The sequence below is a fragment of the Haliotis asinina genome, chromosome 2, assembly GCF_037392515.1.
Source record: "Haliotis asinina isolate JCU_RB_2024 chromosome 2, JCU_Hal_asi_v2, whole genome shotgun sequence".
Classification (NCBI taxonomy): Eukaryota; Metazoa; Mollusca; class Gastropoda; order Lepetellida; family Haliotidae; genus Haliotis; species Haliotis asinina.
Window position 1 is genome coordinate 68994884 of NC_090281.1, and position 19653 is coordinate 69014536.

At 38.5% G+C, this 19653-nt stretch overlaps 1 protein-coding gene across 1 annotated transcript in view; it reads left to right on the top strand.

Moving 5' to 3' along the window:
• The window catches only part of LOC137274208 (gem-associated protein 5-like), a 183713-nt gene that overhangs the window by 113109 nt on the left and 50951 nt on the right, over positions 1-19653 (top strand). Inside the window, exon 18 of the mRNA XM_067807265.1 lies at positions 9447-9542. Coding sequence (XP_067663366.1) covers positions 9447-9542 — 96 coding nt within the window. The remainder of the gene's footprint in view (positions 1-9446; positions 9543-19653) is intronic.

Here is a 19653-nt window from a genome sequence, read left to right on the forward strand (position 1 = left end):
TGAAAGGTAAGTTATTGATTACACATATTCCTGTCTTTCTGTACGTGATGACACACAGGTTATTCAGTCATCAAAGCATTCAGTCTTCATCTTCTGACAGGTGCACACTGATGCCTGCAACAGGTGAATGTAAATATCACCTCCTGTCTATTGTAGTGTAATGTTAACCTTGCTCCAAGGCTGTACTGAAAGCTGAGGACAAGGTGTATAGTATTTCTACCCTTTGAAGAGGCAGGTCTAGATGTACGCCAGTCTTTTATTTATAATTTTTAGAAATTATTTAACTATTATGTACAGTGGAATCTGTCAAAACCGGCATATGTCAAATCCGGCAAGTTGTCAACACCGGCACAAAATCTCAGTCCCATCTGTGATTTATACATTTATCATTTATCATCAGCTGTACAATCCGGCACATTGTCTAAACTGGATTATTTCTTCAGTCCCAGTGAGTGCCGGTTTCGACAGCTTCCACTGTATATACTTGTACAAGTCTTGTGAAATGGTAATGGTTCCATAAAACTAACTTCACAAATCTTGCACATCAATCTAGAATTTTTTAAAAATTGAACTTTTAATTCAAAATTTAAGCCTTTACAAAATAACAAAATAATATGTCTACATCTCAACTCACAGTGATACCTGATCACTACTATGTTGAGTTTTCATGAAACCCAAGATTGCATTAAAATCAAGACTTAATCAAATGCAAAATTATCAGGGTTAAAAGTCAGGGGCCACTTGCACAAAACGATCTTAGAGCTACAATTATTGTAAATTCTTAAGATTCTTAGGCTTCGGCTACAGTCATCATCCACTTGCACAAAGCGATTGTAGGCTAAAATCATTGTAAGTTCCAATCAAAACTTACAATTGGTTGGAACCAATTGTAAGGACCTAAGATCATTGTAATCAGGAGCAAAATGGCTTTCAAGTTGGTGTCAGTTTCACGCAGATAATTAACTTTACGTTTGAGGATTGCTTTTATGTTGCATGATTCGCCTCGACACCTCAACAACACGGAGAATGCAACATCGATTTAATGTCAGAAATATTGTTATTTGCGGTAGTGAACAAACTCATTATCGAGTCGATATCATAAAGTACAATTCTCACCTGATTCAGTGTTGGAAAAAGTCTGAACACCATACCTTTTTGATAAACAAGGAAAGGATAGTAACGAAAGGTATCTGCAAGCGATTAGCAGTGGCCATGACCTTTTCAATAACTCAAGGGCAGCTAATCATAGTTTTTACGCAGGATATCAGTGGTTTCCCTTTGCATATTATGCCATTGCTGTAAAATCTGCCATGCCCAAATGCAATGTATGCCATGTTGTGACATCACAATTCTCCACATATACTAGTATTTCTTTTCAGTCAATGATCTTGTCTTAGTTTATCATTAAAATAATCTACAGTTGGGTATCATACAAAATTATGTGTGTTTTTTCTATTTCGAAAATCTATAATTAAATCTGACGAGAGACAGGAGTTTTAATCTATGCATTTTAAATATAATACAAGTATTCTTCAAACAGGAAAAATACATTTGCAGAGGTATGTGAAAGATACAATTGTGAACAAACTAGAGTAAATCAATTCACATACTGTAGATAGGTATTTAACAACACATACAACACACACGGAATAATATCGTTTTCATATTTCCGTCTTGCATTTTCCACAACACTCCCACAGTCATGTCACCCTTTCATATATTTACAAATCTAATGCTTGTGGGATATGTTTGGGATTTTACTCCAAATAATACCAACCAGATGCCAAATTATGCTTCACTGACAGCCATTTACAGATCATGGTACATTTAGGTGTTATATCATGAGGAATTTTTGTTTATATGTTATCTTTTAATTTTCATGATTATTAGGTCAGTAACCCAAAACCTAAATGTCTTTGTTTGTGTTTCAATATTTTCATAAAACATGATGTTTCTGTGGTTACAGTATCACATTCCTAGTTCATAAATCAAATTAGAATGTAGAAAAATTAGAGAATAACCCACGAGGTGTGACTGATTATATGTGTTATCTTGTACGTCATCATTTCCTTCAAAGATTTGTGAGTGTTTTGCTTTTTGTTCGATTTATTTATTTATTTATTTATTTATTTATTTATTTATTTATTTATTTATTTTTTATTTTTATTTTTTTTTTTTTTTCAAGAAAATTCTGCAAGGTGCAACTAAGAAAGGCAAGTCAGTTGCATGCAGTAACCAGTTCCACGTTTTATTTGCGCTGCATGCTATGCGCACTTGCAGACAACTGTAGAAAGGAGTGGAGTTTAAGAAATTTCTACCTCCAACGTTGAAGAGTTCGATCTTATTTAAGATCGCGATCTTAAATCCATGCTGTCTTAAGATTGTTTTTGTGCAAGTGGATTAGGGCAATTGTATGGTATTGTAAAGTTGAATGTAGGGGCCTAAGATTGATTGTAACGAAGATCACTCTGTGCAAGCGGGCTCAGATATATTAATATACCCCAAAACACTGACTTCCTATCATGTAAAGTTGTGTTATATACAGCCTGCATTTGTTTTCTTAAATAAAATTACATAAAATTCTGGGTGGCAATTTCATAGCAGTAGAAATGGCAATTCTAGCTGAGAGTTGTCTGGGTGGCAGTGGTCCTACTCCCTCGAGGTTAATGTGTGAAAGTCTTTAGGGAAGGTGACTATCAAGTATCGGCATGGTGAACCAGTCCTCATCCCTTTCAAATATTGCATAAGCATTTCCTGGAATGTGCACAATAAAATACCTTAGTTATGTTTCATCTGAAGGTTGATGCTTTTCTGTCAGCCAGTGTCAACAGTCAGAACAAGCTATATATATAGTTGTAATACAATGACTCCGAGAGAGACATGTTGAGTTCTCACATGAATCTACCTAAATTCCCTGCTAAGCATGTTTTGTAAAAGGAGAAGAAAGTAACCATGGAAAAGACATACTGTGTATCATTTCCTTGATGTGTGTATGTATTTTCTAAGAGCATTCCAAGGTAACAGGAAGAGAGAAAATGTCAATCAAGTCCAGGAAGCGACTGTTTCTAAAGTTTCATACTCATTTTAGAACAATTTAAAACAAGTTCGCACACTCCATATTCTTATTTTAGTTCCAATTCAAAGTTACATTTTGTGTATGTCACACCAATAAAGCCATGTAAAGTTTATCAACATGCCATGTACTGTTTGACAGGGAAAGTAATGTGGAGATGTTTGACATGTTCCCTGCAGGTCACAGCCAAGAGTCATTGACTCTATTCCTCATGTGGTTATGCCCTTGAGAGTTCAGCAGTTTAAATTAGAAACACTTAAAGAACACATGTCACAAGATCATCAACTTAATTGCAGCGCAGCCAGACTACCTTGGAACACACACTGCGTGTACTGACAGATACAGCTCAAGTGGCCATACAAACAGTAATGTCTGTGCTAATGTTGCAGGTCCGTGTCATTGCTGCCATGTTTGTAATGGTGATGAGCGAGTGTGGTTGTTCTTTTGTTATTCTACTGGAGAGTGATTGTGCATCTGCTTCAAAGCAGAATGGATGAGATGCTGATTAAATATTCATGTATATCTTTCTGTTGTTGTACTGTTCCTTCCATATCATAAGGTCCAGTGAAAAGTCATGTCAGAGTATGACAGAGTCAGTAGAGTCAAGTCTTGGCAGATAAAACCAGTGACTGAGAGAATGAGCAGATTCTTTCACTGGGGCATGGTGACCTGCAGTTTCCCAAGTCATGGAACCCTGTTACTATTATAATGGTTGTACTAGTGTTTGTTTTTTTTTAAACACCAGTTTCACCCTAGATAATGATCTGTGTTTGTAATATAACTGCTGTCTTAGACTGATGTTTGAACAAAACTGCCATATGCCTCTTGCAATGATCCACCTGTGTGACAGCGGTCTGTAAATAATCGGGTCTGGACCAACAGTCCAATGATCAACATCACGAGCATCATTCTGCATCAGTGGAATACAATGACATGTGTCCACCAAGTCAGTGACCTCGCAAGTCACCTCTTAAAACAGGTAGGGATTGCTGAAAATCATAAATGTGTTGTGCAAGATTCAGTCCTTTTCATACTTTCTTTAGGTAAATTATTTATTTTTAAATCCTTTACACTATATTTTGGATTTCTGACATGCAGATGGCAATTTTAACATCTAAAAGCAAGCTGAGTCAATCAAACAGTCTGTTTTTGATACTGCAAAAAGAGCTCCTTACTGTGTTATTCTACTCCTTGTGCTGTAATATGAGAGTGTAATGAAGTTGTAAGGCATTGTGGTGGAGTTTGTATTTCACCTTTTTCGCAAACACCAGTAGGAGAAGAAAAGAAAAAAATATTAGGAAGAATTAATGCATAATAGTATTATGTTAGTTTTGAGAAACATGTAAAATTGCTTCGATGCATCACACAAGAATGAAGACTGAGTGTAAGCCTGCACTAAATGAGACGTCTACCAGATTTGATTATCGACAGCCTGGTATGATAATAGCTGCTGAAATACCTCTCCATGCTTTCTCTCTTATTCATTGGGGCCTGACAAAATCAATACAATAAAAAAGAATATTTAATAACACCTTCAGGTGGATAAATATTGTTGGTTATATTTTCTGAATGAGTCAATAATACAAAATCATAATCTTTAAGAACTTACTCATTCTGCTTTCCTTAGCAATTAGGAGAACTATCAAATGCTTGATGTGGCTTGTTTATGTTTTGGTGGCCTCAGGAAACAAACACATCTCTCTGTAAGTACTGGAAAAGAGGTCACTGAACAATGTCAGAGAGCTAGTTGGAGTTACTCTATATTTAGCTGGGCTTCACACCACTTGAGAAGTGGTGTATTTATAGGCTAACCTTCCTCTGTTGCATTGCAGGGTGACTGATCTTAACACTGTCAATAAGATGCCAGTGTTAAATATGGAGAATGGCATTTGGTACTGATGCTTATTTCTGAAGTATTCCAGAGTAGAATCAGATTTCAATGAAAATCAAATCAAACATTCATCTGTATTTGTGGGTACTGTCTTAGTTAAGGTAAAACAGTCACATTCACATTTGGAGCAGCTAGTTTTGTGGATGTAGCCTTTCATGGGTATAATGAAATTCTTGAGCAGATTTTCTTTCGTTTGTACCTTTATGTCACTAAATTTTGTTTGCAGTTGATGCAGATTGCAAATTTACATGAATCAACTGACAGAGAATCTGTGTAACATGACAGAAGTCAGCTTAGTGAGGATCAATCAGTCACTATAAGAGCTCACAATTGATATGGATGAAGGAAATCGATAATCATTAACTGAAATTGAGATATTTCAAAGTGGTGAGTGGCGACATTTAATCATGGATTGCCAACCAAAACAGCATTCAGAACTCACTTTAAACAGCCTTTGAACAATATAATGTTGGTGTGTCTGTCATGCATTATATGTGTGAACTTTCTTTCTCAAAAGTTTAAGCACTATATTATTATATAAGTGACTCAATTTTCACGTTCATAATTGTTCGTTATTCATCCCTTTGATGGTCATTCTTTCAGTGGTTCAGATTCTGATTCTGTCTAGTTGTCCTCAGTCACAATGGTAGACTAGGACCTATACATGCAACTCTGACTGTAACAAACTCATTTGAAAGATGCCCCAGTGAGACCTGAAACTCAGAACATGAGGAAATCTAGACTTGCTTCATTTAAGGGTTCAGCATTGCATGGAGAAGGAAAACAAATGTGGCTCAGGGACAGTGAGCAAGACAATGACAATGGCTGCTGGATCCTGGTCCTTGTTAGACTGAGCTACGGTCCATGCAGAAGAGATGACTTCTGCTTCTGCTGTTGTGTATTATGTATGAGTGATGCCTGGACATACACTGAGAACTGTTGTCAGACTATAGCTTGAATCCCGATCCATGTACTAATTTACTTGTATAATATATTCAGATGGTGCAGTGCCAGGTGTGATCTGAATGGCATGAAAATAAGTCCTTCCAGCTGTCCTTAATTCAGACACGTGTTACCCAGCGTTGTGCATGCCATCGTCTAAATTCGAGTGGAGTGTGGGGCAGCCTAGTGGTTAATGCATTCACTCATTATTCCGAAGACCCAGGTTCGATTCCCCACATGGGTACAATGTGTGAAGCCCAATTCTGTTGTTGAATTTGAGTGGATGACTCAATGTTGAAGTTCTGCAAATGTCAATGCGTATCACAAGTATGGTTACCATATTTTCTCAACTAAACGTCTTGATGTTTATTCTTTGATCTGCATGACAGAAGCCAAGCAGTAAGACAGACATGAAGCATATATTACTTTGATGTTGAATAAATTCCACTCTCTAAAAAATTGATATATTCTAGGAATTTCTGTTCTAGATACTGAATATGTTTAAAAATGTTTTCAGGAAATCAGGGTTTTGCACAGACCTTGAAAACAACGAGTCATGGTGACTCAGTATTTATTTTGGGGAGTCATTTTCAATATGTTGGGGTAATCAAAAGTTTAGTGTAATAGTTATTTGTGTACGTAAAAAGCAAGACTTTTGTTAAGACAGTTGTTTTGTGTTGTATTGCCATTTGAATGTTATTGGTAGTTAATGAATAATATATTATCATATTATGTGGTCATAACAAAGCAGAGTATACTGAACAAATGATCATGCTTGTGATTTATTCACTGTAGCTTATAGTTATTAACATGAACTGAAAGAAATATCTGAAGTAATGAAGACCTCACCAAATCTACCATTGCTTGCTTATCAAATCGATCTTGTTGAACTGAATTCTTGCCGTGACTCAAAAAACTTGTGTCAAGCTTGACCCATATAATACTTTGAGAGTCTTTGGCAACATCGTTGTGTCATTACGCAAGAATCATGTATCATGCAAAACCTTGGGGATGCTGTGCAGGTCTGACATGCTTGTGCTACATGTAGTCTTGTATGTCGCTTCATACCTGCCACTCAGTCGAGAAAACCTGGCTGATAACTTGTCAGGGTTGTAACAAGATGGAGGTTGGTTATTACAACACAAGTATGTCATGTTTTAACCATGCAATGCTGTATTCAGAGTGAATGTATTTTGGCCTATGTTTGAAATCATCTTTGAAGGGCAAGAGTCCCTTTAAATAACTGCATGTGTATCACTTGCGTGCAGTTGTGCGGAAAATAGCATTTAGTATTGTTTGAGTACTAACATTTCTTAGGAAACGGTTCAAATGGTATGTGTGTATGTTAACTGTCACAATTTGGTAAGATGTGTTCTGATTGGTCAGTTCAAAAGGTTAACTGACACAACCTTCTAATAAGGTTTGTTAGACTGATAATGCCAGTGTAACAAATAATGCTGAACCAAAGTTTACTTTGACTGATGCAGATACTGACTGTGAGTGACAGGCCATGCAGCAATACTACCGATTTTCATCAAAATATATAAATATATATAATGTGTGTGTGTAATAAATACTAACGATGTCAAAACAGTAGATTGGATTATCAAGCGGCATCTTGACCTCTGAGTGATGTATTCTTGTATTTTCTAATTAACTCTGTCACATCTGATACCATGTTATAGATTTCCAATTTCTTTTCCTTCACCAAATTGATCCCACTTCCTGTCTCTGTGCGGGATGATTTATTTGCAAGGTTTTCATTGTCGGAAATATCAGCCTATTAGTTAATTGGTTAACAAAACAACTAAGTAGTATTCCAGTATAAGTAACTGCTTGTGATGAATCTATTCTTGTCCTCACAGACAAGTTTTTCACATTATGCTGTGGTGCAGCAGATGATACAAGAAGGCATGAAATCCATGTGCATAATTGTGTTCTCTGTCGTTGTGTATAGCATGTGCACAATTTGCGTGTAGATGTAACTAGTGATGCACTCAGGAACTTGTCAACACTCTGTAACCGTGGGGATTTTGATGCGGTAGAATGCAGTATTTGAAGAAAAGAAAGGGCTTTCCAGACTACTGCCCGTAATGTGGCCCATTTATGTTTCCCTGTCAAGAGAGTTTGATTGAGGTGGTGCAGTAAGGTTGCACAATAAGGTATCCCAATGATTGGGACCTGTCATCAAATGGCCCGGTCAGGTGGCCCGATCAGATGGTCTGGTCAAATGGCTTTGTAAGGTGCCTGGGTGAGTGAAAGGGACCAGTATGCCTTAGTAAGATGAATCAATGATAGACTTGTATGGTACCCCTTACACCTATGGCTACTGTTTTGAGTATTTTAGTTTACCTTTTGGTACAGTAGTAGAAATGAGACCTGTCTTATAACGTTGCTAATGATTACGTCATACAGAGCAAAGTAAGATTGTAAAATTGTTAAAAATGAAGCATGGTGGAATTGAAAACGGCAGATTGCAAGGAACTGAAGACTGGTTTCAGTACCTCCAGCTTGTCATAAAGAACCATGCTTGACTCACTAAGTGTCTCTGCTCAGTTGTGCTGTTTCTCATGGCACCACTCACTCGTGTTGAAAGACTCAAACATATTTCTCAAAAGCAGCTGAGTAAGTGAACGTTTTATTTTCCCTAATGTCATTCAAACACTTGTGTGACTGGGCCTGGACCAATGAAACCAGTGGTCGATAGTGTTAACAACAAGCCACATTTTCATGATCACCAGATCAGTCTTACCAGATGTCCTGTACATTTCAGACCTCATAGTGGATGCCTGCTCTAACTATAACCACTTGTCATAATCCAGTTCCTAAGAATACTGAAGCCTTTTTTGCATAGAAATACTACATATTCAACAGTATTCTTTTAGCTCTCTTTAATATACAAGGCGGTTGGTCAGCCTAGAGGTTAAAGCGTATACTCGTTCCATGAAGGTCTTGGTTCTATTCCCCACATAGGTAGAATGTCTAAAGCCCATATTTGGTGTCCCACACTGTGACATATTGATATTGCTGGAAGCGGCATAAAAGACAACTCACTCACTCTTTAACTCACAGATAAGGAACAGTAGTTGACATACATTTACACCACTGTGCGCTGCCACCGTGGTTCATTCGCACAGGTGACAGCTTTGTTAGATCTATCTGATATGTGCTCAATTTTTTCATGATTTCATTAATGCGTCACTGCATGACGGATTTAATAGACCCATGAAAGAGGCCACTGTTCTCTAATTTCTTTTGAATAGGGTATAGCTCTTTTGTCATCTGTTTGATGTATCACTTGCACATGCCAACCAGTAAACGATGTATTTTTCCATTACAATGTAAACCAACATGCAGTTTGTGTGTACACAGATATAAATACTTGCACCCACCTGGTCGGTGTGGAGGACTTTGGCCAGGCCAGATTGTCACTAGGTGAAGGTCGATGAGATCCTGAACAATTACATCATGGACTGGGACCTATATGACGGAGTCTGATAACAGTCTGTATGCAGTAACACTGTGTCTGTTGTTTTGCAGATCAAGATGCGGACATTCATGAGGAGGATGAGGACACTGTTCATCTAGGATTGTTTACTGATCGCCGGGGCACATACAGATGTCTCAACAGAGAAGGTGAGTTATGGCATGTGTCAGAAAGTCACACTGAGTAGATTCAGTTGATTTTTCTCAATTGTTTTTTTTTTCAGACAGGTTCAAACATTATTTAATTCATGGGAAGTGTCCTGACCTGTGAGTTGACATATGAAGCATGCTGTAGCACTAAGTTTGAAAAGCCCATATTGCAGCAGGACTTCTGATGTTTAGTGCTGTGATCATGTTATTGAGAAGTGTATCTGACCTACTGTAGAATAAGAGTTTTGATTACTGTCCCCTGCCGCAACGCAGAGCGGCGGGCTATGTATTCTGCGGCGTCTGTAGATACATCCTTATGTCCCTTTGTATGTCCCGATTTTTGTTAATGCGATATCTCATACTAATGCACCCGATATCTTTAAATTTGATGATAGCCTGCATTTGGGCATTGTGCAGACAGAAGTCATTTTTGGTGACCTTGAGCTTATTTTCAAGGTCATCATGCCACTTTGGCCACTTTTCAGATTCTTTTTTAGTGTAATATCTCATGAACTATTGTACCTAATATCCTCAAATTTGGTGACAGCCTACATGGGGGGATTATGCAGATACCAGTCAGTTTTGGTGACCTTGACTTTATTTTCAAGGTCACTATGATACTTTGATCACCTTTCACACTCTTTAACATTTCTCATGAACTGTTTTATTTGATGTCTTCAAAGTTAGTGACAGCCTACTTTTGGTGAGTCTACATCAGGGGATTGTGCAAACACCAGCCGATTTAGGTGACCTTGTCCACTTTTCAAACTTATGTTAATGCAATATTCCATGAAACATTGCAACCAATATCCTCAATTTTGTTGGCAAGCCTACATTGGGTGATTTAATCTAGACACCAGTCATTTCATGCATCTTGTGTTTGAGCAAAAAGTAAAGAGTAATGAACATGTTATAAATATTTTATTCTTCTTTAGTGGTGGGGGCATTGCCATGTTAGTGGCAAACACTTGTTTTGTGCAGTGTAACCTATAGTCTTGTCACAGTTGGGTCAGTCTATCAGTATTAGTCTCATTATGGTTGTCAAGATAGTGTATGTTTGGGCAAGACTGATTACCTCTTTTTCGTCATCACCAAACGTTTTACAACCCCTGCTGCAGAAATATTTCAATCACAAATTTACTTAGCAACACAACACTGCAGATAAATGTCTTAAGAAGTCTAATGCACCAAGTGTCATATCTTTGTTTATATGTGAATTAAACTATTTTCTTGATACTAAAAAGCATCGTGACTCGGTGATTCACTATAAAATGGTTAGCCATGTGGTTCAAATATCAAACAACTGTCAATGCTACTTTTTGTCCTGTCAGACCAGAATATACCGACACACTCTCTCTCTCTTCTCTCTCTCTTTCTCTCTCTCTCCCTCCCTCCCTCCCTTTCCTCTCTCTACAAGTGGAACATACAGGCCTGTTTCAAGTCATGTTTACTTAAGAGGATCCTGGACACTATGCACCTTATCTGTATAACAATCCTTTCTCTCAAATAACAGCACTGATGAAGGTCAGTCAAGGGAATGTCAGATCAAGTTTGCCAATGCCATCTGTTACATTTTGGGATTACACCTTCTCAAGTATAGATTCCACCATGAAAGCCATGGTGACTGACTAGTTATGTCAGTGACTTGTGTACTGAAGATTAGGTGCCTGTGTGGGTTTGAATCCAGCACAGGATCCAACCTAACAAACAAGTACTGAGAAAGTGTAATGCCAAATATAACCTATGTTACATTTGACCACCTTCTAAATGCCATTGTTTATTCACAAGTTGGAAATGTTCTCTTGTATAATCTGTTTTACAGGATAAGTATCAGTATAATCTTTGTGAGATAGTTGAGAAGAGTGCTGTAACAATTTTGATGCCTAAGGCATCCGTTTTGTGTCTGTCAGTTTCAGTAATCTTTAAAATATGTGAAGAGGATAAAAGCTTTTTCTTGCCAAAATAAGGAAAGTTGGGCCATTATTCTCGAAGTGTTCATGGCCAAAGAATTCTTCATTTTAATTGTAGCCAGTGTGCTAATGATGGGCTTAAGTAAGTTCATAGGGCTATAAACATTTTGACAATAGCTGGCCAGGAGAACTTAGATGAGTTCTTTAGGAGAGACAGCAAGGCAAGACTGACTATTTGCAAGGTAAAGTATTGACATTGTAGTTCCTGTTCTATTCTAAATGACCCATGAAGGTCCAGGGGTAGAACAGGCCTTCAGCAACCCATGCTTGCCATAAAAGGCGACTATGCTTGTCGTAAGAGGCGACTACTTGGATCAGGTGGTCAGTCTTGCTGACTTGATTGACACATGTCATTGGTTCCCAATTGCGCAAATCGATGTTTGTGTTGTTGATCACTGGATTGTCTGGTCCGGACTCGATTATTTTCAGACCGCCGCCATATAGCTTGAATATTGCAGCATAAAAGTAAACTCACTCACTTACTCACTCCTAAACCTAAACACCTTGTTTCTGTGTAATTTGGACATCCATTAACTGCTATTTTATTTTGATTGAGCCCGATGTCAATGAGAGAGAAGACCGTCTTGACCAAAGTTTTCAAGGTGAACATGTTCTGTGATGACATTATGGTGTATGTGGTCATAAGGGACTTCGCTACCTGGTGAGCTAGTGCAAGCACATTAAGCCAGAATAATTGATGATTCCGTAGAAATGTTCGCAAGGTTGGAAAAAAAAGAAACCCCAAACCCTGTCCAATTGTCATGTTTGTTCTGTTGCTGGGCAGAGATGACGTATGGTAAAATCTCATCTCACAGGTCATGTACATATTGCTTGGCAAATAGTCATTACAGCGTGTTCAAGACCAGCATCCTGAAACCTTCAACTATTTTCCCTTCACTCTCCGGTAAAGGTAAATGATTGCTGGTGCATACAGTATGTTCGCCACAGGGACTTAATTGAGTTAGGTGTCGAGCTGCACAAATACTGATTGCAATACTCATATTTAGTACACTTAGAAGCCACATCACGGAGCCCTAATCATATTACTGTAAATAAAAGTGGAACATCATTGTGAGATTGTTGCTTATAGTAGGTGCGCTCACCATTCTGGCGCCATCGGCTTCCATTTAGTACCTGTCCTTTAAGTAAGGCTGTAAATATTTAGTAAGAATTTTATCCAATTTTCGCAGCATGGCCAGTGCACTTTGCAGCAATAACGAGGGTTATCACCTGGCTTGGACTATTAATATCCTTGAATTATCACCATCTTCTTAAAGCCTCTGATCTCGGCCCATTCTTGAGGGAGTAGTTTGTTTCTTGTACTCAGAAATGTTCCAGCTGTGTAAAGTGGTTGTCACTAATGGAGTGAGTGAGTACTATTTATCGTTACATCGGCAATATTTCAGCCACATCTTGATGTCAATATTGGAACCTGGACCAGATAATCAATTGATTTATGTGCAATCCATGTTATTCATGATCTGAACGAGAATCAGAGGTGGAGCATTCAGTCTCTTCATAAAGTGAAATGCTGGAGCTGCTGCCTGAAGCAATATAGGCCCAGTTAAAGTGTGACTACTACTGTTATTCATTTACATGTACTTATTGTTAACATTTGATGTTTGAAGGACGACACCTAACCTGATGACAGAGTATGAGGAGTGTTGTATATATAATGATATGGCGTCTGCCCTGCTTGCTATATTTCCAAAATAATGTACAATTGTGGTAGCTAGATGTCTGTATAGTTCATGATCATTGATTAAACTGTAACTTCCACAGATCAGCCTACCCATTTATCTAAAGCTAAATAAGACTGGTCTCGAGAATGCTTTCAGTCACTGAATAATGTCATTCTTTTCTGCTTTTCTGATTCAGGTGGCAGTTACACTAAATTAATCAAACAGTGACCACGAAGTTATGATTTTATTAAAGTTGCTTTTGCACATGTTTCTGTTTACCTCACTACAAGTAATTCATTAATTACTTTATTTTAATACCATATCTCTATTTTTAACACAGGGCTGGTTACATGTTGACAGGGCTGGCAACATTTTTTAAGTTATCAGCACTGTGGGCTTCCTGTCTTTTGGTAGGAGTTTCATACACTGAAATGAGTCTTTATTATTATTACATGCTGCCTGATAATAGCAGAATTAAACAGCAAAGAACCTAAGACCAGTCACTCACAATGGTCAACAAAATCTTTGACATCTGAAGATGTCCTCTTCAGACCATGGTGGTGGGGTTGCCTTGTGGTAAAGGTACTCACTCATCACTCTGAAGGCCTGACTTGAATCTACCGCTTGGGTACTTTGTGTAAAACCCATTTCTGGTGTCCCTTGCCATGAAACTGTGGTTTGATCTGAGTTGCAGATAGGGGTAGACCTTTAATAGATGTTTTCGCCTTATGATGTCAGTGTGATATATATCTAGATACATTGTGATGCATATCTAGATACAGTGTGATACATATTTGGCACAATGTGATACATATCAGGGTACAACCTGATTGATATATAGATACAATGTGATACATATCTGTATCTGTATCTGTCTGTTTTGCTGCAGATAACCACAGTTTGTATGGGCTGGTTTCTGTTAGGTTTTCACAAAAGAAATTTGACACCTTGGATAAACATATGTTTCCTTACTATGCCTTGTGATTGGACATATCCTGCAGTGTCTGTTTATGTTGGCGAACATTGTCTTGAGTTCTTCCTGCCTTCAGGTGCTCATGGTGATTAAGATTACATTTTCAACCACTGTTTACTTGAAAAACTCTGCTATTTTGAGGAACATTTTACCTGAAGTTCCCCTGGTGTTGAGCGGGTTCAGATTCAAAAGGACATGATTAACGCCATGGTGTCATGCTCTTTGCTCACGATTGGGCTGAAAAGGGATAGTTTTAAGATTGAATCACACCGTAATATTTCTGTTATCCATACAAGACTAGAAAATCCATTCTGTGAATTTTTTTCTGAAATTCAAAATAATAATGTAGCTCCACTGGAAGATGTGTACATTGGCCGAGGTGATCAATTCTTGGTATGTAGGAGTTCAGTTTTATTTTAAAAAAGCCACGTGCCACAGAGCAAGTGACTTCAAGAAAAGTAACTTGACCTGACTAATTTTCCTTTTGTCCTAATCTCATGACACAATGTTTGATGTTAATGTTTACTGGACTACTTATTGCAGAGTGATAAATTTCAAAGAACGATAGCTACATTATGAGCAGATGTTAAAATGAAGTCAAAGTTTATTTGCAGTTTGAAACAACAAGTGGAAATTATCTAGTAGTTCAGGGACAAGATGGAAACCATTATTTTATTGCCCCAAATGAAAACTGACTTGTCCTGGTCGTTGTGTGATGGGATTTTTTTAAGCTAATCATGCTAGGATCTTTTGAGTGAGTTATGAGTTCCAGATAATGCACCTCAGTTCGTTAGCACCATGATCTTACTTTCACTAAAGTGGCGGTTCCAGGGGCATCTCAACGAAATGATGTGAATCAAATGGCGAAACCCAGCTCGCTCCTGCATTCAGGAAATGAAAACTCTGTTGTTCATGTATTAGTATTTGATTTCAGTCAGGATGGTTTGGTACTATTCTTGTACACTTGGGTTTTACAAAGTTTTGTAAAGAAACCTTTTTTATGTGCCACATGTAAGGAAAGTCTTCCTCCTGTGGATGCAGTGGGAAGCAGATTGACAAACAAATTACCTGTAAATGTTCACCTCCATAACTAATTAGGAAATACAGAGTATCTTTCATGCACACTCGACCTTGGCATTTAGGAAGATGAATTGTACTTTTTCTTTTCAGAATTTGGCTTCCAGATTACAGGAGTTGGTAATAACAGAAAATCATTCTCTCTTTTCAACAACCACTTAAAGATCATTTTTCACTTACAGTTAACAGATGTAATGAGAATTTAGCCCGTTTACCTGCAAAGCATCTACTTGGATGCTAGAACATATCCTCTTCCTGACACCATTTGAGCATGGTCCCAAACAACCTTGTCATACAAACTCAGTCATTTGGAATTCCATTTGGCCATCAGTGAGATGTGGTCCAAACAATGTTTTCATATAATGTGTCAGATATCCCCTCATTGTGATACCAAGCCTAATGGCTTAATGTAAAACCTAATGCATCTGAGGACAGGGTGCTCTGCCAAATGATATCAATTATGTCAGACGTGTTGACAAGGAGCTTGGTAGTGATGAACGACTCACTTGAGGATTTTTGAATAGATAGGTGCGATGGTATTTGTAGAAGTGAGCAACAATATCCCTGGTACGGTGAGCTGTATTAGGATGAAGAGGCGGCACAGCAGCGTGTAGTCTAGGTAATTATTGATGTAGCAAGAGAAATGTACAGCATACAGCCTCCGGAACTGTTTAGATGTTCCTTTATCTACGACTTTATCTTGCAGTATCTCTCTTCCTTCTCATTATGTTTCCAATATGTGTGTATTAATCATGAATTACGTATTTTTCGTGTCTTCATTGATCTCGTCTTATATGATGCAGACGGCCTATAGATGATGTTTATGATCAGATCAATGTATAGAATCAGTCTGTGTCAATTTATAGTTTGGAGTCTAGTTTCTTTTATCAAATATGTTCAGTTGATTTGTGTCTTTTGCTTGAAAATTAGCTTACAAGACCAATCAGAATTTGACTGACCTCAGAGACATGTGATTAAAGTCACCTATTTGTTATCTTTGTTGTCATATAGCAATGGATGGAAGGACGACTGTATATCTCCTCATGTAGGAGATTGTTCAGATGACTGCTGTTTTATGGCATGAAAAAGTCTTATGGGGGGTGTTTGACATATATTGGGTGCTGATTATGATAATAATAGCTCTTGTTTCTTGAGTCCAGCATGACCTGTCACGGTTGTTAAATGTTTAGCAAGAAACTAGATCATATCTTTTTAAGTATGTGACACAGATTTACAGTCTCTCCACATTTATGTCCTACACAGACAGTAAATATCTGTATCTTAGTGATACAATCTCACCCCTTCTTTATCATCTCAGTGATACAATCTCACCTCTGTATCATTTCAGCAATACAGTCTCACCTCTGTATCATCTCAGTACAACAATATCACCTCTGTATCATCTCAGTGATACAGTCTCACCTCTGTATCATCTCAGTACAACAATATCACCTCTGTATCATCTCAGTGATACAATCTCACCTCTGTATCATCTGAGTGCAACAATATCACCTCTGTATCATCTCAGTGCAACAATCTCACCTCTGTATCATCTCAGTGCAACAATATCACCTCTGTATCATCTGAGTGCAACAATATCACCTCTGTATCATCTCAGTGCAACAATCTCACCTCTGTATCATCTGACTACAACAGTCTCACCTCTGTATCATCTCAGTGATACAATCTCACCTCTGTATCATCTCAGTGCAACAATATCACCTCTGTATCATCTCAGTGCAACAATCTCACCTCTGCATCATCTGTAGCACAATCTCACCTCTGCATCATCTCAGTGCAACAATATCACCTCTGTATCATCTCAGTGCAACAATCTCACCTCTGCATCATCTGTAGCACAATCTCACCTCTGCATCATCTGTAGCACAATCTCAACAATGTATCATCTGAGTGCAACAATCTCACCTCTGTATCATCTCAGTGCAACACTCTCACCTCTGTATCATTTGTTATGCAATCTCACCTCTGTATCATCTCCTTGCAACAATTTTACCTTTGTATCATCTCAGTGCCACTATCTCAAATCTGTTACGCAATCTCACCTCTGTATCATCTCAGTGCAACAATCTCACCTCTGTATCATCTCAGTGCAACAATCTCACCTCTGTATCATCTCAGTGCAACAATCTCACCTCTGTATCATCTCAGTGATAAGATCTCACCTCATCTCAAGCTGATATAATCTCATTGTCACTATCATTTCATTGGGACAGTCTCACCATCTTTATATCATCTCATTGATACATTCTCACCACCTCTGTGTCATTTCATTGATACAATTTCAACACCTGTGTCATCACACTAGTACAATTTCACCACTTTTGTATCATCTCACCAGCACTTAGTTAGAACCACATGACAAATAAATACCTGTATCGTCTAGTGACACAATCTCTGTTCATTCCTTTGTACCCAGCTGTTACCAGGCTGTGTATAAGTCAGTACATGTTGTGTCAGGTGGCCTGCAGTGACAGCAGCCAGCTGATGCAGCTAATACTGCAGGCAGGTAACGATGAATGACTGGGTCGTATGGGAGACCTGCAATGACAGCAGCCAGCTGATGCAGCTAATGCTGCAGGCAGGTAACGGTGAATGACTGGGTCGTATGGGAGACCTACAGTGACAGCAGCCAACTGATGCCGCTAATGCTGCAGGCAGGTAACGATGAATGACTGGGTCGTGTGGGAGACCTACTGTGACAGCAGCCAGCTGATGCAGCTAATGCTGCAGGCAGGTAACGATGAATGACTGGGTCGTGTGGGAGACCTAGAGTGACAGCAGCCAGCTGATGCCGCTAATACTGCAGGCAGGTAACGGTGAATGACTGGGTCGTATGGGAGACCTACAGTGACAGCAGCCAGCTGATGCCGCTAATGCTGCAGGCAGGTAATGGTGAATGACTGTGTTGTAATGAACTTGATTGATAGTCAGGAGCAAGCTCAGAAAGGTGATTTATATGTCTGTGATTTGACTTGAGATACAGATGGGTGTCCCGTTACCATGTTTTATGCTTGGGCCTCTTGAACTCCAGTGGTGGTGGTGTGATGGTTAAATGTTTGTTCTTGACATCAAAGATACAGGTTCAAATCCCCAGATGGATGAAATGTGTCATGAACATTGTTGGTGATGTAATTGTTGAGCTGCATTTGCCCCCGGTTGCAATGTATTAATTTCAGAATGTGTTCATAATCATTCATTTATATTTGAAACGTAAGTTACATAGTACATGTGTCTTCAGAGCCAGATGACTAACACAGAGTTGGGGTGGCCTAGTAGTTAAAGTGTTTGCTCATCACACCGAAGACCCAGGTTTGATTCCCCAAATGGGTACAGTGTGTGAAGCCCATTTCTGATGTTCCCTGCCATGATATTGCTGTAATATTACTGAGAGCTGTGCAAAACCAAACTCACTCAATCAATCACAGAGAGTTAAACCCAGGTTTCACTCTCTCTTTATTTAAATGAAATATATGAAAACAAATAAAATCTGCCAGTCATATTCACCCGCAAAGGCAGTCAGGCAGATTCTGAGGCTGGTAGAGGTCATTATGATGGCAGTTAGTGAATCCAGAGTTCAGAGGCACTTTTTACCTGACAAAAGTAAGATTCATAGTCATTCAAGAAGGCTTAGTAACTTAAGCAGGCACTTGTTACACCTGGATTTACCAGACAGGATCAAGTGAAGTGCTATGTTCTTGTCACCTGAACTTATGATTTCTTGACTGTTGTTAAAAGCTGTTAGCATAAAGACATGCTGAAACATGCTTTAAAACTGCCAATCTAATAATCCAAACAGTGCCTCAGTACACATGGCTAACTCTTCTCAAAACGTTCATAGGCCTAGAAACCTTCAGCCCATTTACAATACCAAGTCAGCGAGCCTCAGCACCTGATCTTGTCAGTCGCCTCTCCTGACACACAAGCATTCAGTCAGTCACCTTTTATTGCAACTAGCCCAGCACCTTCACGGGTCTTTCGAGAATGAGGACCCAAGTGATCAGATACTACGCATCGGCTGCGATATATATATATATATGCAAGTATATGCATTATAAAACCTCCCCCGTCTCTTTCTCTTTCTCTCTCCATCTTTCTCTCACTCTCTCTCTCCCTCTCTCCACATCTGAAGTAGCAACATAACAGAATGTGATCCTCCTAGTCTTTGTGGTAGCTTCCACTTTTTATAATCTTTGCTTGACAATAAGAAGACCTAATTTGATTATTTGTTTCCTTGGAAATCGCACAAGATTTCATCCTGCATATATCAAAAAAAAATAAACAAATCTTGTGCTATTGTTTTGCAAAGTGTACAATCACTTTGACATTTTCATGTTCTTAAACAGTATCCTTGAGTATGTTTTACACACAACTGCATGTTGTCACAAGAA